The sequence below is a fragment of the Tachyglossus aculeatus genome, chromosome 3 (assembly GCF_015852505.1).
Source record: "Tachyglossus aculeatus isolate mTacAcu1 chromosome 3, mTacAcu1.pri, whole genome shotgun sequence".
Classification (NCBI taxonomy): domain Eukaryota; kingdom Metazoa; phylum Chordata; class Mammalia; order Monotremata; family Tachyglossidae; genus Tachyglossus; species Tachyglossus aculeatus.
The window spans coordinates 57,224,098-57,247,320 of NC_052068.1; the positions used below are offsets into that span (position 1 = coordinate 57,224,098).

The 23,223-nt window shown below is 41.0% G+C and overlaps 1 protein-coding gene across 2 annotated transcripts in view; it reads right to left on the bottom strand.

Moving 5' to 3' along the window:
* Positions 1–3,742: 3,742 nt before the first annotated feature.
* LIFR (LIF receptor subunit alpha) overlaps positions 3,743–23,223 on the bottom strand; it is a 169,717-nt gene continuing 150,236 nt past the window's right edge. For both annotated transcript variants that reach the window (XM_038744413.1, XM_038744412.1), the window contains exons 14-20: positions 20,829–21,008; positions 15,874–15,975; positions 14,784–14,951; positions 12,815–12,976; positions 10,256–10,349; positions 8,287–8,365; positions 3,743–7,376 (exon numbers count right to left, since the gene is read on the bottom strand). In XM_038744413.1, the coding sequence (XP_038600341.1) occupies positions 6,753–7,376; positions 8,287–8,365; positions 10,256–10,349; positions 12,815–12,976; positions 14,784–14,951; positions 15,874–15,975; positions 20,829–21,008 (1,409 nt within the window). In that variant the 3' untranslated portion in view covers positions 3,743–6,752. The remainder of the gene's footprint in view (positions 7,377–8,286; positions 8,366–10,255; positions 10,350–12,814; positions 12,977–14,783; positions 14,952–15,873; positions 15,976–20,828; positions 21,009–23,223) is intronic.

Sequence of the window (23,223 nt, forward strand, 5' to 3'; positions counted from 1 at the left end):
TTCCGGAAAATGGGGATTCAATGCCTCTTCTGCTTGGACTGTTAATCCCATGTGGGGCAGATATTGTATCTGAACTGATTAACTTGTACCTACCCAGTGCTTAGCACATAAATATTCAAAGTATTAAGCGTTTACTCTGTGTTTAAATTAGAACCCAGGTTCTCTGACCCCAAGGCCTGTGCATTTCCTATTAGGCCATGCTGCTTCCCTAATGCTTAACAAATATGGTAACAGTAATAATGTGCGCTGACTATATCTAGATGATGAGGGCAAAGGTTGTGCTAATAAGAGCGGAAATAGTTTTATGGTAAGAAATACCCACACTTTGCTTGGGTTATTTGCTTCTTCTTTTCAGTCCCTCAGCCAGCTTGAGATACCACCAACCAACCGATCATTGAATATCCATGTTCATCTTCTGTAGATCATTTTTAGCATGTATTATAATAACAGTGATGGTATTTATTAAATGCTAAATGCCAAATGATCAGACTGGCCAGTGTGGCTTGGTGGAAAAAGCACAGGCTTGGGAGTCAGAGGTCATGGGTTCTAATCCCCGCAAGTCACTTAACTTCTCTGAGTCTCAGTTCCCTCTTCTGTAAAATGGGGATGAAGACTGTGAGCCCCACGTGGGACAACCTGATCACCTCGTATCCCCCCTAGCGCATAGAACAGTGCTTTGTACATAGTAAGCACTTAACAAATGCCATCATTATTATTATTATTGGCTACAGCTCTTGTTCCACTCTGGCAAACGGCCACAGCAACATCCCTGGCACAGAGTGGACTGAAGAATTGCTGGCCCCAAGGCTGAGGCCAAGACCCTGGTGCAGATCCTGTAGAAGTCAGCCTGGGAATGTGTAAATTAAACGTACCTAAGTAAATGAATGGCCAAACCCATCAGAATGTAAGAAAATATATTTATTTGTTTATGGCATTACTATTGCAAAGTTGTTAAATACATGCATATTTTAAAAACACACATAAGCAGCACTTTAAGAATCCACAGCCAAGCAATCTAGTTTTGCATTTTACAATGTTTTAGTAATTGGTTATATTCTATGCCCTTGCTGACACTTTTTTTTATAACACGATACAGAAACTCACTTTAAGCATACATTAGTTAAAATGTTTTTCTGAAATCTGAAATTTTAGGCCTTACTGTTTACCTTTAATATAGGCTAATTTAAAAAATTTAAATCAGGAAGGAAACATTTTAAACATGACATACATCACACTTAATCATTCAAACAAATCTGCAGTGGGTAATTAAATGAAATGTGTAAGGAACAGTTTTAGTGATCTGTCATTTTCACTTGTGTCATTACACAAATTGAAATGTTTACATAGGATGCATTGTAGTGTTTTTCACAACTAACTGAAAATGCTGTTAGACAATACAGTTTAAGAGCCCTCATTCTACGAAGTCTTAACGCTTCATAAGAATTAAACTTGTTCACAGTATAATGCATTTTGAAAACAGCAATTCAGCATAATGCAATTTCAGATGGCGGGGTAGGGCAGTTTTTCCAGAGACAAAGTAAGAATATCTGTAGTCACAGAGGAAGGCTTCTACTTAATTTTGTAGAGTCTCCCTACCCACTAAGCTGAATACGACTTCTATTAGGTATGGAAAGCTATGGACTTGGAAATTTTATGCACACCTGAAAATCCATTTCTAAAGAAATGTATAGGTTTACCTTGCCGAACACCACCCTCCCACCTATCCCGGAATATCCATGTTCATCTTCTGTAGATCATTTTTAGCATGTATTATAATAATAGTGATGGTACTTATTAAGCATTCTGTATGTGCTCAAGCATTCTGTATGTGCTCAAATGCTATTAAATGCCAGATAATCAGATTGGCCATGGCCCTTGTTCCACTTTGAGTTCACAGACTAAGAAGGAGGGAGGACAGGCATTGTGTCCCCATTTTACAGATGAGGAAGCTGAGGCACAGAGAAGGTATGCGTTTACAGCTCACTTACCATGTGTATCTGCTGGTAATGGTGAACTTGACCTTTAAGAAAATAACAAGCACCTAATTGAAACAAGCTTAAAATGCTTTTTTTGCTTTTCCTCAAGCCTTAAATTCTTGGTGTGACCATCTCTACTTTCATTCAATCGTATTTGAGCGCTTACTGTGTGCAGAGCACTGTACTAAGCACTTGGGAAGTAGAAGTTGGCAACATATAGAGACGGTTCCTACCCTTTGGTTTCGGCAACTGTGGTTACATTCAGAACACTCCCCACAGCATGTACAGATTTATAACTATTTTACTTGTACATATTTACTATTCTATTTATTTTGTTAATGATATGCATCTAGCTTTATTTCTACTTATTCTGATGACTTGACACCTGTCCACATGTTTTGTTTTATTGTCTGTCTCCCCCTTCTAGACTGTGAGCCCATTGTTGGGTAGGGACCATCTCTATAGTGTTGCCAACTTGTACTTCCCAAGCGCTTAGTACAGTGCTCAGCACACAGCAAGTGCTCAATAAATATGATTGAATGAATATCCCCATCATTGACAAGGAAAATCTCTCACCTTTTGGACAGGATACTGATATTAAGAAATGGATGACAAATCGAGGATATGAGTGAGTTTGAACTGAAGTGTTTTAAGGAAAAATCATAGTACTCTTCCTGGAGTTTATTCTTAGAGGACTGAAGGGCCCAAGACAGCCCCTTATTTGTGCATGCACAAGAGTTTCCATCTGCACTCTTCAAAATTGTAGTACTGGTGCTGTTCTTGGTGATTATCATAGTAAATATTGATATATAGCATAGGTATACACTATATAAAAAACTGTGAAAAGTACAGCACCTATCCAAATTAGAGACACTCTAGAAGTATGCACTTATGAAACTAAGAAAACGGAGAACGGCCTTAGCTATTGTTCCAGATCCTCAACACATTGGTTTTAAAAAATACTCCATTGAGAAAAATTGTAGAGATTACTTTTTCCCCATCATACTTGGAATGGGTGCAACTTCTCTGCCCAAAGCTGAAATGGTATGGTAAATTTTGAAAGTTACCTTCTGGAATATCATTCTTATGGTAACACTTGCTCAGCAACGAAATCATCACTGTTTTAATTTCATGTATTTTATTTCAATTCTATAACAATCTTTAATTTGTTGTTTCTCTGCTTCCTCACTTTTGCATTCAAGCATGTGCAGATTCAGAGGGTGTTCTCCAGTGCCCATACACTATAAATCTGCGTTAAGTTTCAAGCAACATGGAGATGCTTTGCATAGGCAAACAGTGTCAAACAAGCTCATTCTCTAGACTGTGAACTCATTGTGGGCAGGGAATGTGTCTGCTATATTGTACTCTCCCAAGCACTTAGTACAGTGCTCTGCACACAGGAAGCACTCAATACGACAGTGAACTTACGGGTTTTACTGTTAATTAATAGTCCATAGTAGGGAATTGCTCTCCATTCTACATGCTACCATAAACTTGTGCAGAGCTAAAACTGACTACAAATGGAATGATTACATTGGTCTAAAATCATCATCCTTATGAATGGCATTTGAATGCTTACTGTGTATAGAGTACAACACAACAGAGTTGGTAGACAATCTGCCGAACCCTTCCTTTGTTGAAGTATGCAGCACAGGTTTAAGCTGTACAAAATCCAATGTTGTTTTGTTTCAGACATTTAGGTCCATCATACAAGAAAACTGAAGACACGGGGCCATTGAAGAGCAGATCTAGGCTTAGTTCCCACAAATTACGGAGTGCAAACGACAAAGAAAATTATACACGTGTATACAAGGTTTATGGCTCAAAAATAGGAAAGCAGCAGTGTGAGCTACTGGTTTCTAGTGTCCACCACGGAGCTGAACTCAGATGAATGAGGGGGCCTGGTAGCCGAGGACTTGTCTCCTCACTAGTTGGGCTGTCCAGCCCCAATCTGGAGATGGCACATCCAGATGAGTAAGTTTCAAATTGGTCTGGTGCTGATCTGGATATTCTCGCCTGCCTAAAATAGGCCTCGATCCAGAAGACCCCTAAAAGTTGGCTTGGTCTATGGGGCAGGGAGCTAGATTGGGCTACAATAGACTTAGATCCTGTTGGACCACAACTGGGGTACTGAGCTGAAGCCTGACATCTCCGGGGCTTGTTACTGATGCGACAACACCTTGTTCCTGAATAGTGCTCAAGGTTACCGCTCTAAAAATACAGAAGAAGCTACGCAAACTTTCAACATGGCTCAAAATGTAAAGCAGCAGTTCAAGTTATTTGCTTCAGAGTAATCAGGCCAACCAGAAAAATCTCGTTTCCATCAGAGTATTTGTCTGATCAGTTCTTACATTTTCTGAGAATTTCAGTACATCTTAAAATTGATTTCAGGTTCCCTTTGAAATAGTCATTAATCCTACCATCCTCCATTTAAAATGTAGTGTAACTCTAGCTTGTAGTCTAATTTTTCGTAGAAATATCGGCTATTTAGAAGGATGAAAATCAGTAACCCAACAAGAAAACCTAGTTAATGGGAAAATCCAAATTAACTGCATTTCCAGTTGAAGGAAAAATTCTAACCTTTAAGTTTTCAGAACTGATTTTGGAATCACAACAGCACCAACTGCTGAAAGTAACTTTGGTATAAAATACCAGACCCAGGATTCGCTGGTATTTACAAAACGGTTGCTTCTGTTTCCAAAATATCAACCTAGAGGCAGAAAGCTGTTCTGTCACATAATAGCTTTATTCATTAGGAAAGTTATTTTGTATCACCATCTGGCACAAACTGTTTCATTAAAGTTACAGCAATTTTTAGCTTTAGGAGGCATGCACTAATAAAAAAAAATAAGGCAAACTTTTGAAAGGGTGTCTATTCTACCCATGGATGTCATTTTACACTTGCAAAAATTGTATCCCTAAAGGGATCACATAGTGTCCATTATGCTCAAACAAATGGGTGAGGGTCTATTTCATAATGAAACAGACAAGTGTAAGGCATCTTGCTATTTTTTTTTTTGAGCAAGTCCTAAAGCTTTACTAGTGTTCAAAATGACCGGCTAAGCAAACGGCTTCAATTTTCTGGTTACAACACTGTGCAAACTACGGAGTCGGCTTCAAATAAAAACACTCATATTTGTAAAGCTCACAGACGTCTTAAAACCATGGTGTTTAAAAAAAAGGAGGCTTTTTTCCAATTCGTCTAATCGAAGAGTATCATTTTGAAGCAAGATCTCAAAAAAACATAACATCTTGTAAAAGATAAGCCTTATAACAAGAAAAAGTATGTTTTGAGTACAAAATATTATAGCATATTACAAATGAGAAAAATTACCTTTATTTGTTCATATAGAGGACTTCAAGTATTGTCTTTGCTGTCAAAAGGTAAAACACACATACAACCTGAGAGCAAATAAAATACACTCTACTGTCGGTAGCATTATTTGAGGTTCTTCTAGGAGCAATATCACCCATAATGTTACTTCTGATATACAAGGAAAGATGTATGAATTTCTTACGGACATTTTTTAGGTCAATAAAACAAGTGTTCAGATCTACATGTGCGCCTAATGATTCATATTTGACTTAAAATATTTAATTTTAACATACATCCTCAAAGAATTACTTTGACAGTTTCTCTTGACATGGTACTCCGAGTGGCTGTGGTGAGGATCATCCATGGAATAACTGTTAGACCCTAGTGAGGGCACGGGTTGGGTCATGACAATATCGCTTCAAGAGGTTTCTAAGTCTCTCCTCTGGAAACCAATAGCACCAACTCTCCTTTTGGGAAAGGCCTGGCTGGTAGTTAGTGCCACTAAATATTGCTGACAGGATAGTATTAGAGGGCATGTTTGTGCAAATGAAGACTGTGTTGGGTTTAACTGCATGTAGTCTGCTCACCTAATAATGAAAGAGGAACCAAAAAAGTCACAAGATAATAATGGCATTTCTTTTAAGTGCTTAACCTGCTAAGTAGCTCTGGAAATTAAAACTCAACAGGACTACTTTAGGGCAACCCAGGTAAAGCACCGAAGGGGTCAATATTTGCACAAAGATTTGAAAATCTGCAAACATGTGATTATTTTTATTTCAGTCAGTGTTACACTTAATTTTCCAAGTTTGAACCCCTGAGTCAACTATTCAATAACTATAATACAGTAGGCACTGAGCACTGAAACTAGTTTACCTAAGTTATCAAACAAGAAACTAAAATACCTGCTGCTACATTTAAAAAAAGGTATATTCATTTCTGCACTTGTGGGGACAGATAAATGATATTTAAAGTCTCATTGCTCAATCTGCGCTTGATTTTCATTGAGGTTATTATCTATTAATCTGAATGGGAGAATGCTTTCCCCAGGTTTGAACCTCCAAATATTCAAGTTGGGAGAGAAAAACAAAAAATACTTGTTATTCATGACAACAACAACAAAAAGAAATTAGCAACAAAAAAGTGGAAAACTTTTTCAAAGTAATAGGAAATATTAATCTTAAACCACTACTTAGAAAATGGGAATTATTTGGCTAGGGTCACAAATTCGAGTCCATCATCCTCGACTGTATATGAATCTAATTACTGGGGTTACCATACTGTTGGCTTTTATGCTGTAACAGGAAAAATTTAACACTTTCAGTGTAACTTACACATGATAGAGTTCATCTCACCAGAAACACTCTCCTGGATGCTTTGAAGAATAATCTGCTGCTGCTGCTGTAAAACACTAGGAATAAGAGCTTATTGAGATGGCAGACTGAAGTGAAGTCATGATATCATCAATCATTGGGTTTGTTATGAAAAAAGTTGGTAAAGGACCATCCTCCACTGGAAGGCTTGGGAGATTCTTCATCCTTTGGAGGAATCAAAAACTGCCGAGAATTAATGGAGCAGGGACTTCCAAAAGACACCATTTCACTGTTGCTGTCGATGGAGCTTGGAGAGTCTGGAGATCCTAAATTCCACGTATTCACATTTACCTGAGGTCTATAACCCACCATTTTATCTAAGTCTTCTTCGGCAGTTATGTCTGCTAAAGCAGAATTAATAGGCAAGTGCATTTGTGGCTTATAGCCTGCTCCATCAACAGAGTCATTTGCTAGTTCTTCCTCTGGTTTTGCTTGAGGCTGATACATCGACTGGACGTCAATATAGATGACTTGCGAAGATCCCCCGGCCTCATCCCCTGGAAGGTTCGAGATCTCCTCTTCAATGATTGGGGGACAATAGGATACCACCACAAGATTTTCCGGTTCCGCATCAGACCCTTCTTCGGACCGTACAATTCCTGGGGATGTCATTTCTGGGTCCTCTATTTTAGGAACTGTTGACTGAGTTTCCACCACTTCCAAATTATTAGGAGTGCAAGGATTCATTTTCAAAGTTTTCAGAGCAGTGCTTCCCTAAAAAAATAAAATAAAAATAGTAGTCATAATTAGTTTGCTAAAAATTGTTCCCAAAAACAATTTATCTTGAAGGGCTAACAAAAGACTGAAGTGCTATAAAGTGTTTTATTTGTATTGATGTCTGTCTCCCCCTCTAGACTGTAAGCTCATTGTGGGCAGGGACCGAGTCTGTATAGTGTACTTCCCAAACGCTTAGTACAGTGCTCTGGGTACAGTAGGTGCTCAATAAATACCATTAACTGACTGACATAATTCCCTACATCCATTTATGCACTTTATCAAGTTACATATCCTTCAGTTTAAGCACTAACTCATAAAACAGGTCGATTTTAATTTCACCCGCCTACCCTTCTGAATCATAAGCTACTACAGGGCACAGAACAGGTTCACTGATTCAAACTCTCTCAAGCACTTACAAGGTGATCAGGTTGTCCCACGGGGGGCTCACAGTTTTAATCCCCACTTTGCAGATGAGGTAATTGAGGCACAGAGAAGTGAAGTGACTTGCCCAGAGTCACACAGCTGACAGTTGGCGAAGCCGGGATTTGAACCCATGGCCTTGACTCCAAAGCCCATGCTCTTTGCACTGAGTGTCTGCACTTTGTAGACACTCCAAAAACTATAATGGACTTATCTACTGGAAAGCAACTATATATTTTTCACTGTTTTTTGCTCCCTATTACATTTGACAAGAAAAGACAATTATCACTTTATCTGCTTAACTTCTGAAATACACATGCCCAAACCTCATCATCACGTTAGCATTTATTTTCAGCTTCACATTTCTGTTGATCTACAATAACTTTGTGATAGATGTATAGGAAGGGACGGTATTAAGCAAAAGTTAACAGTAGCTCTGCATTTAATGAATGAATGAATTTAAAAACCATTGAGCGATCAAGATTACCTCACAGATGCTCTTTTGAAACTGCAATGCTTTGCTGTTTTCTGGATTTGGAATATCAGGATAGAATGTTTCTTTGATCCTTAAAAAAAAAAAGTAGGAAAGGATTTTTAATTTGCCCAAGAGAGAAATCAAAAGTTACTCAAGACAAAACACCAGACAGGACTGAACCTGGATCCTGCCCCCTCCAAGGAAAGAGCCCTCTTTAAACTTGGCATTATCCCTGAATCATCCTTCTCATTTTATCGGTAAGATTGAATCTGTCACAAAATCCTGTTGCTTCTACTTTTAAAACATCTATAGAATCCACCTCTCCATCCAAACTGCTCTCATGCCAATCGAAGCACTCGATGATGATGATTCATTCATTCAATAGTATTTATTGAGCACTTACTGCGTGCAGAGGACTGTACTAAGTGCTTGAGAAGTACAAGTTGGCAACATATAGAAACGGTCCCTACCCAACAACGGGCTCACAGTCTAGAAGATGATGATGATGGTATTTGTTAAGTGCTTACTATGTGCAAAGCACTGTACTAAGCACTGGGAGGTTACAAGGTGATCAGGTTGTCCCACGGGGGGCTCACAATTTTAATCCCCATTTTACAGATGAGGTAACAGAGGCATAGAGAAGTGAAGTGACTTGCCCAGAGTCACACAGCTGATGGTGGAGTCGGGATTCAAACCCATGCCCTCTGACTCCAAAGCCCACTGAGCCAGGCCCTGCTTCCTCTCCCTTTCCACTCCAGTCCATACTTTGCTTCCTGCATCACTTTTCTCAAAAACTATTCAGTCCATATTCCCCAACTCCTCCAAAACCTCCAATGGTTGTCCACTCACCTCTGTATCAGAAAGAAACTTCTTACCACTAGCTTTAAGACACTCAATCAACTCTCTCCTTCCTACCATTCCTCGATGATCAAACCCAACCCGCATATACCGTTTAACACCAACCCATTCCCTGTTCTTGATCTCCCCTATCTCTCCACTGCCCCTTGCCCATATTCTCCTTCAGCCCTAGAGCTAACTCACCTTTCATATCTGACAGTCCATCACTCTCCCTACCTTCAAAATCCCCCTTAAAAAAAATTAAACCAAGTAAAAATAAAGATCCCTTATCTATCCTATCCACTTCACCCTCTGTATTAACTATGAAGTTCTAGACTGTGAGCCCATTGTTGGGTAGGGACCATCTCTATATGTTGCCAACTTGTGCTTCCCAGGTGCTTAGTACAGTGCTCTGCACACAGTAAGCGCTCAATAAATATGACTGACTGAATGAATGAAAGTTGGCTGCATACCCCTTAAGAACTTTAATACTCATCCCTTCCCCGCAATACTTATGTAAATATTCTTATTACCTATTTCCCCATCCCTAATCTATTTTAATTCATTAATTCATATTTATTGAGTGCTTACTGTGTGCACAGCACTGTACTAAGTGCTTATTTTAATGCCTTCGCTTACTCTGCTGACTGTAAGCTCTCAAATACAGTGCTCTGCAGACAGTAACCACTCAATAAATACCACCGACTGATTGAAAAGGAAGAGGAACGGAACTGAAACCAATCCAGAAAAGGAAACTGGATATATCTAATATCTTCTGTCAACAAGAGCTACAAGAGATAAATTGGTAAAGTGTGCATAATTCATGATTTTCACTTTAAAAAAAAATGGCACAAATAGCTGTGTTAAATTTCACATAGACATTAGACACGCTTCAAGCCACTACAGTACACCACTTTCTAATGTAAAATTACTGGCAGATCACCTGAAGTTTACATTTTTAGCCTTACAAATTTTCAGGCATGCAACCCTATTGCTATATTATGCTATGCTGAGGTCTCCATTTTTCAGATTTATTGTACCAAGTTAATCACTTTCTTCAATAACATGGATTTATACATTTAATACAATTCAAACAACCATTATTACCCTTGCTAATAAAACGCTAATGACCAGCAATGCTTACCATTCTCTTTTTCTATAACAAAGCACACTGGTTACCACTCCAACAATGATAGCTACTCCCACTGGGATGAGAATGGCAATGATTAAACCTATGGCTAAAAGAGAGAAAGATCCGGTTATTGTTTATTCATTCATTCAATCGTATTTATTGAGCACTTGCTGTGTGCAAGGCACAGTATTAAGCGCTTGGGAGAGTACAACAGACACATTCCCTGTCCAAAACGAGCTCACGGTTTTACAATAGAAAGTAGTTAGCCTTCACAGGAGTGTGTCATTTCCTTTAAATGTTCTACTCAAAAAAATATGATTTGATACTTTCAGTATTCAGCCACGTTACCATTAATAAGCTATTCTATCACTATGTAATTCCTTATCAGGCTTTAACATTAAGCTCTACAAATGGGTAATCATTAATTTCAACAGGGATTATATTTTACATCAGTGATTCTGACCACATCACTATTTATCTCCCTGCAAAGAACTCCAGCAATACAGTGAGGCATGAATCTTAGATGGTGAAATCCCAAAGTGATATGCAGTCAAAACTTTCCAAACAGGCCTGGATAAAAGCTGTCCAGGGGATTTGCAGGTAAAGAAAAAACTATATGGCCCAGGATGCCAAGGGGGCTGGTTTGCCTTGCTCTCCCAAAAGTCACTGAGGCATTTGGGAGGGGTGTGCCTTCTCACTGAAAAAAAAAAACAAAACCACACACACAAAGAACTAGTCCCCCATGGATCCCCTCTGATGCTTCTCCCAGAATAATTTCTGAGGAAAAACTCCACTCCACCCACAGTTTGCTGAGTGCTATTTTGAGCCTTGCAAGCTGCTCTGCTTCCCTGCTCCAAAGACCAGTGTGGCCTACGTCTCTGTTAGAAGATGCTTTTCATGTGATGAGATAATTATCACTTGGCTCAAAGGAAGGAAGTTCCAGGGGCGAAGGAAGTTAGGATGAGGCAATTTGGGATTTTCAGCTTAAATGTTTTCCACCCAAAATTATCATGCCCAGGGCATCTTTGCAGTAGACAGTTTTTATTAAGCACTTACCATGAGCAGAACCCTGCACTAAGTGTCTGGGAAAGACTAAGCAGTTGGGAATAAGACACAATCCCTGTCTCTCCAGGGGATCACAATCCTAAATGAGAAGCAACGCGGTGTAGTAGAAAGAGCATGGGCCTGGGAGTAAGAAGGTCATGGGTTCTAATCCTGGCTCTGTCACTGGTCAGTTGTGTGACCTTGGACAGTCACTTTACTTCTCTGGGCCTCAGTTACCTCATCTGTAAAATGGGGATTGAGACAGAGAGCCCCCATGTGGGACAGGGACTTTGTCTAACCCAATTTGCTTGTATCCACCCCAGTGCTTAATACAGTGCCTGCTATATAATAAGCACTTAACCAACACTAAAATTATTATTATTTTTTTTAAAGAGCATGGCTTTAATTATTAGGCAGTTATGCTTTGCATTTGCAGTTTTAAACCTCCATGGATTTCGACAGTCTACAAACATCAGACTGTATTCTTCTGCTGGTGCTCTTTCCAATTTGTAACATTGGCTAAGTGTATTTTTGGACTGTATCCTGTTTGGGAGCAGGATTCAGCTATACTTAGTGGGGCCTCTGCAGAGTAAGCAAACAGATCTTGGCCAAATTCTATACACCCTCTTTTCTTCTGTAATTCTCTGAGTACAGGAGGGTCTCCATTTTATTTTTAATGCTACTTTGGTGGAAATCAGCTAAGTGGCTTCATTAATCTTTCAAAGCAAGTCTAATAATAAATTATTTCCCCCTCATGGAGATAATCTGTCTCTCCTCCATGCCCCCACCCCTAACAGGAGGGAAAAAGCTCATTTAATGCTACTTTCATCCTTGTCAGGTAGAGTATACAGAACATTTCCTTCTAAGAGATATTTTTGTTTGGCATTTCTATTCAATGGGATTCTAATATAATCTGCTTGACTAGTAATATTTTTATACTACCATTCATGTTGTCACTCATCTTCAGTCCCCTGTGTCCAACCCCATCTTTCTTGTAGAATTTATAGCCTTTTAGCCTACGAGTTTTCTTCTCTTCTCCAAGTGTCAGAGGGGCCAAATAATGTCAGTGTCCTCACTAATCAGGCACTCTATTTCATGTTTTAGATTGTGAGCCCCTGTGTCTGAAAGAGCTATGACAGCTCTGATGATCTTGTATTGCCCTAGAGTTTCATAGCAAGTGCCCTCCAGTAAGTGTTTTAACCCCAGAATTTCTAAATTCAGACTCCTGACATATGTGTGTTTTGCCTTTGCTCTTTCTTATTTCCACATGCGGTAGCCTCCCTGCTTAATGGACAGTTAACAGTCCTCATGTGATTCCGCAGGCTGAAATGCACCCCCAGATTGGTGTGCATCACGTGGTTTGCAACCGTCTTGAGACATCAATGCCAGTCATACGGTAAAGTAGCTGGAGGTGGTGGGCCAGATGGCGAGAAATCCTCAGATACTCAGTGCTCTTTACTAGAAAACCACCAGTCTGAAGTGTGATAGACAGACTGGATACATATAAATGGGAATATGTTAACTTACAGTTTTCCTTTGTAACCACATACATGTCCTTTTCTGGACCCACGCCACCATTCGTGTAGGCTCGCAAGACCAGATGGTAACTTGTTCTTCCTTGAAGGTCGGCAATTCGCAGTGTCTTTTGCGTTATGTCAGTAATATTCTTAACTTTTAGCTCAGATGCCCCTATTTTTAAAGAAATAGGTAAGCGATTAGTGTTCCTCTATTATAAATCTGTATATTTTTTAAAAAACCCACACTAAGGACAAATACACATGAACTCAGTCTACCTTTTGTAGTAGGTATTCTTTTCCATACATGGAAACATTTGAGGTTAATTAGCAAATTAACATAATATTAGAAAGATTAGAATGTTAGGCATCTAGAACTACTAGCTATACAATTTGTGAAGTATTAAGACCCTACCTAAATACTAGTGTAGAAGAAAAAAAACATTCTCTGTAGCATGATTTACTTTTTTTACTTGTTTTTACTTGTTCTACTTGTACAAATTTACTATTGTATTAATTTTGTTAATGATGTGCATCTAGCTTTACTTCAATTTATTCTGATGACTTGACACCTGCCCACATGTTTTGTTTTGTTGTCTGTCTCCGCCTTCTAGACTGTGAGCCTGTTGTTGGGTAGGGACCGTCACTATATGCTGCCAACTTGTTCTTCCCAAGCGCTTAGTACAGTGCTCTGCACACAGTAAGCACTCAATAAATCCGATTGAATGAATGAATAAAGAATACAAACCCAAATATGGATCGCTAAATAAGGAAAATCTGAATTAAACTTGTGCATATTTCAGTCCCTTTAAAACCATGCTTTAAAAGTGTTTCCAACTTTTAAGAGCTAAATATTCCTCTGCCACCCTTTTGACACTTCTCCCTCTAGTCTGGAGGCAAAAGCATGCAAGCTGGAGTATCAGAAGTTAGGGAGGGATACATGCAATGGAGGACACTGCCCAGAATCCCATCTATGGACAGCAGTTGTTGCAAAGGAGTTGGCTTGCCAGCGGGGAGAAGCCCGGCTAGCCCGAGAGGCATACGGCTCGGCGCCTGGGCGAGGAGACGACCCTGTCCCGGGGTTTGGCATCCGTGGCCCCCTCTGGGACTGTGGCACAATGGGTCCTCAAGAGAAGCAGCGTGGTTCAGTGGAAAGAGCATGGGCTTGGGAGTCAGAAGTCATGGGTTCTAATCCCAGCTCTGCCACATGTCTGCTGCGTGACCCTGGGCAAGCCACTTAACTTCTCTGAGCCCCAGTTACCTCATCTGGAAAATGGGGATTAAGACTGTGAGCCCCACGTGGGACAACCTGATCACTGTGTATCCCCCCCATCGCTTAGAACAGTGCTTCGCACATAGTAAGCGCTTAACAAATGCCATTATTATTATTATGATTATTATTATTATTATTCTGTGACCCGTGTACTCCTGTATCTCACAAAAAGTTGCCAGATTCTGGCTTCGACTTCATCTATCACCCCCGGCCCATGTCATCCCCCTGGCCTGGAATGCCCTCCCTCTGCCCATCCGCCAAGCTAGCTCTCTTCCTCCCTTCAAGGCCCTACTGAGAGCTCACCTCCTCCAGGAGGCCTTCCCAGACTGAGCCCCTTCCTTCCTCTCCCCTTCGTCCCCCCCTCCATCCCCCCATCTTACCTCCTTCCCTTCCCCACAGCACCTTTATATATGTATATATGTTTGTACATATTTATTACTCTTTATTTATTAATTTATTTTACTTGTACATATCTATTTTATTTATTTTATTTTGTTAGCATGTTTGATTTTGTTCTCTGTCTCCCCCTTTTAGACTGTGAGCCCACTGTTGGGTAGGGACTGTCTCTATATGTTGCCAACTTGTACTTCCCAAGCGCTTAGTACAGTGCTCTGCACACAGTAAGCGCTCAATAAATACGATTGATTGATCTATCGTAAGAGGAGGAGAATGTAGGTAAATTGAGGACTCAATAATATTTTTTATTTACCTGGTTCCAAATCTCTGGTCTTGGAAGTTCCCTTCTCTCCTTTATCAAAATAAAACAAATATCCCCTTAAAAATCCCCGTAGATCGTCGGAAGGGATGTCTTCCCATTTTACTAATACTGAATCTGCAGTTGTGTCTTCAACAGTAAAATTTGGTGCAACACTTGGAGCTGTGAGAGGAAACAGATATTCAGAAATTGAATGGGAACAGAAGAAACTTGTTCAGGTTTAAGCATCCAGCGCTTAGAACAGTGCTTTGCACATAGTAAGTGCTTAATAAATGCCATCATTATTATTATAAAGTTTCATTTTCTAGCCACTTGAGCCTATGGACAAAACTTTAAATATGTTTTTTCTTTCAAGTCACTAAGATGCCACAAATGCATTTGCGCTTACAAACCTGCTTTAATGAGCACTGCAACAAAGAACCTACTTTAAAATATATTTTCAAGTATTTACAATATTAGAGAAGTTCAAGTTTCTCTTTGCAGAGAAAGATCTTTGCTGAACTCTTAGGTGGTCTCTTACAGAAGATCTGTGATTCCCTTTTTCAGGTCCATCTGCATGTATATGTAGTTTAAAACTGCTTAAAGCCTGCATCATTCAGTCAATAGTATTTATTGAGCACTTTCTGTGTACAGAGCACTGTACTAAGCACTTGGGGAAAATCCTATAATAGAGTTGTTAGATACCATCACAAGGAGCTTACAGGCTACAAAGGGAGGTAGACATTAAAATCAGAGATAGAGGGGAGGGTGAGGAGGGGAAACGAGGATTCTGTGAGGGAAGGATGCTCGGAGGAAATGTGGTTTTGAAGGCGGGGAGAGTGGCAGACTGTCAGATATGACCGGGGAGGGACATCCTGACCAGAGGGAGGATGTGGGCAGAGGGTCAGCGGCAGGCTACGTGAGACGGAGGTGGTAGTGCTAGAGGACTGAAGTGTGTGGATTTAGTTTTTAGGAGATCAGCAAGATAAGAGAGGAGGGAAACAGAGGTGACTGAATACCTTAAAGCAGATGGTAGGAAAGTAAAAGTAAAGAAATAGAGGTAAAGGATGCAGTCCCTGCCCCCAGGGAGCTTATAATTACTTACCCAACTCTTTCACATATCCAATTGTAGAACTAAACAATTGATATCTTTGGTCTCTACATCCATATATGGAAAAGTTATATTTTACACCAGGCTGAAAGTGATCTAGAGAAAACAGTATTGTTAGTAAACTTTATTAGGAATATTCAATGGAAAAAAATACCATATTATTGATATGTAAATATGTGATCCAAGTCTTAAGCTAAGAAAACAAATCTTCTTAAAGTGTTATCATTTTTTAAAATTAGCTGAACCAACAGTAGTCTATGTACTTATTTTAGCCGGCCAGTTCAACACTGGCTAAGGTACCCTATTACCTTTCTTTCTTCTTATCTGTAACTGCAGATTGAAAGCTCCTTAAAAGCAGGGATCATGGCTACTACTCTAGTCTCTAAGTGCTTAGTACAGTGCTCTGCACATAGTAGGAGATCAATCAATATTGTACAATGATTAATAATTTAAGGTCAATAGATGTTTGACTGATAAGCTAATAAAGGAAAATTGTTAAAACATGGCTATTTTTCACTGAGAAACTGCATCATCATCAATTTATCTCAAGCGCTTGGGACAGACAACTGCTCTAGACACTTGGAAAATATTCAAAAGAAAAAAAGTGATCTCTACTCTCAAAGAGTTTGCAATTTAGTAGGAGAGGCAATAGACATGACCTATAACTATAAACTTTAAGTAAGATTAATGTACCATTTCACCATTTTTAGACTGTGAGCCCACTGTTGGGTAGGGACTGTCTCTATGTGATGCCGATTTGTACTTCCCAAGCGCTTAGTACAGTGCTCTGCACATAGTAAGCGCTCAATAAATACGATTGATTGATTGATTGATTCACCTATTCCATATACACTTTATCCAAAGACCTTAAAGTAATAGAGAAAGATTCGCTTTCTCAAACACTTGGGAATTTTCTCCCTAAGTCACCAATATTTCACATCTCTGGCATGCTGTTGCTTCTACTGAAACCCAGGCCATCAAAAAGTAAGGTAAGAAGCAAAAACTCACGAGTGCCCACAGAAGAAATCTCAGTTGCTGCCACCAGGTACGTAAGTAACCACATTTTTTTTTCCTTTATTAGCCTCCTAGACCCCCATCAATTCCTGGTTTCGACAAACATCAAGGGATTTCAAGTCCCTGTTCTAGACCTGCAGTTCAGTGTTGGGTGAGTTAGACCCCCAGGCTCCTGGAGGCAAATAAAGCAGGTGAACCCCACTCCTCCCAACCCCAGCACTTGGTCCAGTATGAACAAACTAAGCCCCCTGCCCTGCCACAGAGGTGAGGCAGAAGTGGAAGAACAATTAAGATTCTAGCTCCAATGAGCTCCTAAGGGTCCAGTTCTGGGAGAGACTACAGATTTTAGACTGTAAGATCATTGTGGGCAGGAAATGTGCTTGTTTACTGTTGTATCATACTCTTCCAAGTGCTTAGTACAGTGCTGGGCAAACAGTAAGCGCTCTAATACGACTGAATGAATGACTTCTCCCTGGCCCCACTGAGCCAATGCCACTACTTGGGCATGTGACTGCCTTCAAATGAGCGGTCCCAGAAGAAGAATGACCACGCTGGCATGGATTAAAATAGAAAAGTAATTGGGCAGCAAATACTTCTGTTGAATATCAACAACTTATTCACATACCCATAAGGGTAGGCATAAAATCCCTCACCTTGGTTGGAAAGAAGGAAAGGAATGGGTACTTAACAACCAGAGCAAAGCTATAAGGGACACTGACAATTCAACTAGGCTTCTCCTTTTCATGGAAACTTCTCACACCTACACCCCCACAGTCAATTTTCTCATTTCCCCATCACTGCTTTTTGCTCCTCAAAATTTTTTTAAGGAATCTTTTATCATCCCAGATACTGAAGGAAGCAGCCCACCTTCTGGTCTGGCAGAGAGAGCCTTGACCTGGGAATCAGGAGACCTGGGTTCTAGTCTGAGTTCTGCCTACTGAGAAGCAGCATGGCTCAGTGGAAAGAGTATGGACTTTGGAGTCAGAGGTCATGGGTTCAAATCCCAGCTCCGCCACTTGTCAGCTGTGTGACTTTGGACAAGTCACTTAACTTCTCTGCGCCTCAGTTACCTCATCTGTAAAATGGGGATTAAGACTGGAAGTTGCCCGTGGGACAACCTGATCACCTTGTAACCTTTCCAGCACTTAGAACAGTGCTTTGCACATAGTAAGTGGTTAATAAATGCTATCATTATTATTATTATTATTATTACTGGGGCTTGACCAAAGGTTTCTGAACCACCTTGAAGATTCTGCCAGAAGGAGCCTGAAAAAATAGTTGGCTAGTGTAGGCAGTGAGGACTACTGCAGCTTCCAAGGGTCATGTTTCTGCAACAGACCATCAGCATTTTGCCAAGGTCCCTCAGCTATACAATTGTCCAGTATGTAAAAGTCCCTTTACCTCTTCTTCAGTGCACAGTGCCTTGGCCCACCTACTTGTCCACTGAACTCTGTGCCCTGGCAGCAATGACGGCGTGAAAGTGGATTTGCAAATGCCACTCTTACTATAATCGATTCCTCTGTGCAGGTGTCAGTCCTGAAATGTCCCCCATCTTGATGAAACACATCACTCAAAACACCTAAAAGTGACTTCGGGGATTTGAGGCAGGGCTGGCTTTAGGCAGGCAGCCCGCTTATATTATGTTCCCAAATGCAGACAATAGGTGCTCAATAAAAACAGACGACTACAACTTATTTTTCTGAAGAATGGGCCAAGGGGAAAGAGTTAGAGGATATGGGGTGTGGTGGCTTAAGAAATGAGAAGTCCAGACAGTTTAACCCAAGGTGGCTTTTAACTGGCCTGTTAAGTGGCTGTAAATACACTCACTAACTCCTGATTCATGCCCACCTTCATATCTAACAAACCACCATTCTCCCCACCTTCAAAATCCTCCAAAAAAACCCCCCAAAAACACCCAAAAAATCCCCACATCCTTCCCAGCCCAATTCCTTTATTTCCCCTCTCTCCCCTCCACTCTGCCTCAGCTATGCATGTGGCCGTGTACCTAACAAGCACTTTGATACTCCCCCCAGGCCCACAGTACTTATGTTAATCTTATTCTCTACTATTTCTCCCTATCTCGAATCTCCTTTAATGTCTCCTTATGGGCAGGGATCGCACCTACCCACTCTGCTGTACTGTACTTTTCCAACCAGTGCCTTGTACACAGTGAGCACTCAATAAATGCTATTGATTGAGGATACGTGAGAAGTTGAGGGCATCTGCAGCAGTAGGTAGGAGATGCTGCAGGTACGAGCAGCTCCCTTGGAGTCCACTGGGATGTGGCTTTTGCAGGCCAGATGAAATGCTCTGGCCTTCTCTGACCCAGCCCCTCCTCTTTCTAACTCCCACCTAGGTGATGGTGGGGGACTCAAGACCGCGCAGCAACCTAAGACGTTGGCCTGGGTATCCTCTCCTTCCTATCACTGTTTTTTAGTGACAGCTCGTCCACCTTCCTAACCATCCCATGCACCACGGTTGGAGAGGGTAACAGCGAGAAGTAGGGGAATGCCTGCTGGGCCACTGCAGAATACCCTTAGGTGGGTCTTCTTTCATTGCACCCCTGATGGCAGAGGGGACAGAAGTACAGTAGGAATGCCAAAGAAAGCTCACACAGGTGGCAATGAACATGATGGCTGTTAGATCATGCTACCATACAACACTGACTATTGGTATGACACTCTGGTCAATTCAATCATAAATGGAACTTGTACTTAACACTCATGTGAGCGTCTCACAGTGGGCTGCACTCCTGTCCACTTCTTGTATTGCATGACCCAATGGAATACAGATGCTAGGAGGTGGTCAGACAAGTGGCACTAGCCAAACCACCATCATTAGAGTCAACTCCTTTATACAGGTTCTCAGTTCTGAAGTCTTTGGGACAGGATTGAGTCTCATCCATCGTTTGGTGGGAGACACCATCGGAAGGGAAGAATGCTGCTTATCCAACAAAGGTATTTACTGGGTGCTTAGTGTGCACAGAGCACTGTACTAAGGGCTTGAAAGGACACAATATAACAAAAATGGTAGACACGTTCCCTGCCCACAAAAAGCACCGTGGCTTAGCGGAAAGGGCCCGGCTTTGGGAGTCAGAGGTTGTGGGTTCTAATCCCAGCTCCGCCACTTGTCTGCTTTGTGACCTTGTGTAAGTCACTTAACTTCCCTGTGCCTCAGTTACCTCATCTGTAGAAGGGGGATAGAGACTGTGAGCCCCACGTGGGACAACCTGATTACCTTGTATCTACCCCAGTGCTTAGAAGAGTGTTTGGCACATAGTAAGCACTTAATACTATTATTATTATTATTATTACTATTACTATTGAGCTTACAGTCTAGATGGGAGACAGACATTAATATAAATGAATTACAGGTAGGTAAATGAGTGCTGTGGGGCAAATATCAAATGCTTAAAGGGTACAGATTTAAGTATACAGGCGATGGAGAAGGAAGAGGGAGTAGAGGAAAAAGAGGGCTTAATTGGGGAAGACCTCTTGGAGAAGACATGATTTTCATAAGGTTTTGCAGGTGAGGAGAGTGGCAGTCTGTTGGATATGGAGGGTGACGGCATTCCAGGTGGGAAAGGGGTCGGTTGTGAGATAGATGAGATCAAGACCCAGTGAGCAACATGGTGCTAGAAGAGTACAGTGTATAGGCTGGAGGGTATTTTCACACTTTCCACCTGGAGAGTGTCTCTCTGGCCCTGCTTCACGGGCATAAGCAGACATCCCATTGGTAGAGATCCTCGGTGAAGTTCTGCGTTATGGTACGAAGTGCAAAAAGGCAGCAGTTTTACTTCAGGTCCAGAAAGTTTCCAAATGTTAAAATGAGTAATAATTTGGTCTGCCCTCTCACATTTTACATAAACTTTATATTGGGAACTGATGAACTACAAATGTTGCATGAATTGAAACACAGTAATCTATTTCTCTTACCAGATTCCAGAAGAGCCCCACTACTATTTGAAGGAAATTTCTTCCACTCCACTAAGCAAGGATCAGACTGGGTTGAATTGCACCATTTTACAACGTAGTCACAAGTCACATTGGGATTGTAATTCCAGCTCAGGAGAATGCCTTTTCCAGTCCCAACCACCTTCTCCATTTTGAGATCATCTGCAATAAAGCCAGAGAGAAAGAATAGTTAAGTCCTTCCATTAGCATGATAGCTCTGATCTAAAGAGGTTAGATGGATGGAACTAATAGGCACCTAGTTATGAGTAGACCAAACCACATATATTTTACCCTATAATAGTTCTTAGTGATTCTGAATATAGGAGAACCATGTTCACTTGGAATACTGAGATTTCGCATTAACAATTTTTGAACTTGATTAAAAGAACAGCCAATTGGAGAATAATTGTTTAGAATTTCAAGTTATTAAAAAACACAGGCATTGGTTATATAGGGTTTAATTGTACCTACCTATCTGAAAGTTTTCCTTGGGCTAAACCACCCAACTAGTTTATTCTGTCACCCCTTTTAGTCAACATATACATGTGATTCACTTCACCTCACTTGTCATGTGATGTAAGCCAAAAATACTGATATTGTCAACACCTAACTGCTCTGGAGTTCACCTAACTGCTCTATGTATGAAGTATGACATTACAGAAGCACTGCCCCTTTAATAGTGGCAGTTTGCCGGGTCAAGAGGGAAGAGGATTCAAAATGGCCTTCTTAATTATGCATCTAACAATCATAGGAAAGCGAAACCTAAAATACATTTGGTATTTCCAGAGTGAATGTTTTCACAACATATTTTAGATATAATACTGTCAGGGAAATAGGTAACATTCTTACAACAATATGGATCTATCTAAACATTACACAATAGCAATAAATAAAACAGTGTGTGCATGCATGCACGAATACCTGGCCGAGGCACATGTGCTACAATGTGAGTTTTCCTTAAAATGGGGTAGTCAACCTGGAGCCACCTTGATGTAATTGAAGCCATCAGACGTGATCTCCCTAAAGTCTTGCCCCTGTTCCTCGCCAGTCCTTCCCTCCTTCTGCCTCTGACTCTCCCATCTTTCCCAGCAGTATCTCAAGAGCTCTCCGGTTTACTGTCAAAAATCTACGCCTCCACCTGCACCACCAACCTCATCCCTGTGCACCTTTTCAAAAAATACTTGCCCCTCCCTGACCACCATCTTCAACTGTTTACTTTCCAGGGCTTCTTCCCTACTGCTCTCAAATATGCTCATGCATTCATTCAACCGTATTTACTGAGCGCTTACTGTGTGCAGAGCACTGTACTAAGCACTTGGGAAGTACAAGTTGGCAACATCTACAGACGGTCCCTACCCAACAACGGGTTCACAGTCTAGAAGGGGGAGGCAGACAAAACAAAACACGTAGACAGGTGTCAAGTCGTCAGAACAAATAGAATTAAAGCTAAATGCACACCATTAAAATAAATAGAATAGTAAATATGTACAAGTAAAATAGAGTGATAAATCTGTACAAACATATATACAGATGTATCCTCTATCCTAAAAAAAAGTCCTCTCGACTACAAAGCTCCCTCCTGTTATAATTCCATCTCCCTCCTACCAGACCTCTCCAAACTCCCAGATTGAGCAGCCTACATCCACTGCCTCCACTTCCTCTCCTCCTTGCTCCACTCTAATCTGGCTTCCACCTTCTTCACTTCATGAAAATAGCCTTCTCAGTGGTCACTAATGCCCTCCTTCATGCCAAATCCAGTGGGCTCTACTCCATCCAAATCCCCCTAGACATCTTCCCTTCAAAGCCCTACTGAGAGCTCACCTCCTCCAGGAGGTCTTCCTAGACTGAGCCCCCTCCTTCCTCTCCCCCTCCTCCCCCTCCCCATCCCCCCTGCCTTACCTCCTTCCCTTCCCCACAGCACCTGTATATATGTATATACGTACATATTTATTACTCTATTTTATTTGTACATGTTTATTCTAATTATTTTATTTTGTTAATATGTTTTATTTTGTTCTCTGTCTTCCCCTTCTAGACTGTGAGCCCACTGTTGGGTGGGGACCGTCTCTATATGTTGCCAACTTGTACTCCCCAAGCGCTTAGTACAGTGCTCTGCACACAGTAAGCGCTCAATAAATACGATTGAATGAATGAATGAATGAATCTACACTGCTATCGACACGGTGGACCATCCCCTTCTCCTGGGAGCATTCTCTAACCTTGACTTCACTGACACCGTCCTCTCCTGGTTCTAGCTCTCTGACCACTCATTCGCGGTCTCTTTCATAGGTTCCTCCTCTGCCTCCAACTGCAGGAGTCCTTCAAAACTCAATTCTTCATCCCCTACTATTCTCCGTCTACACCCACTCCCTTGGAG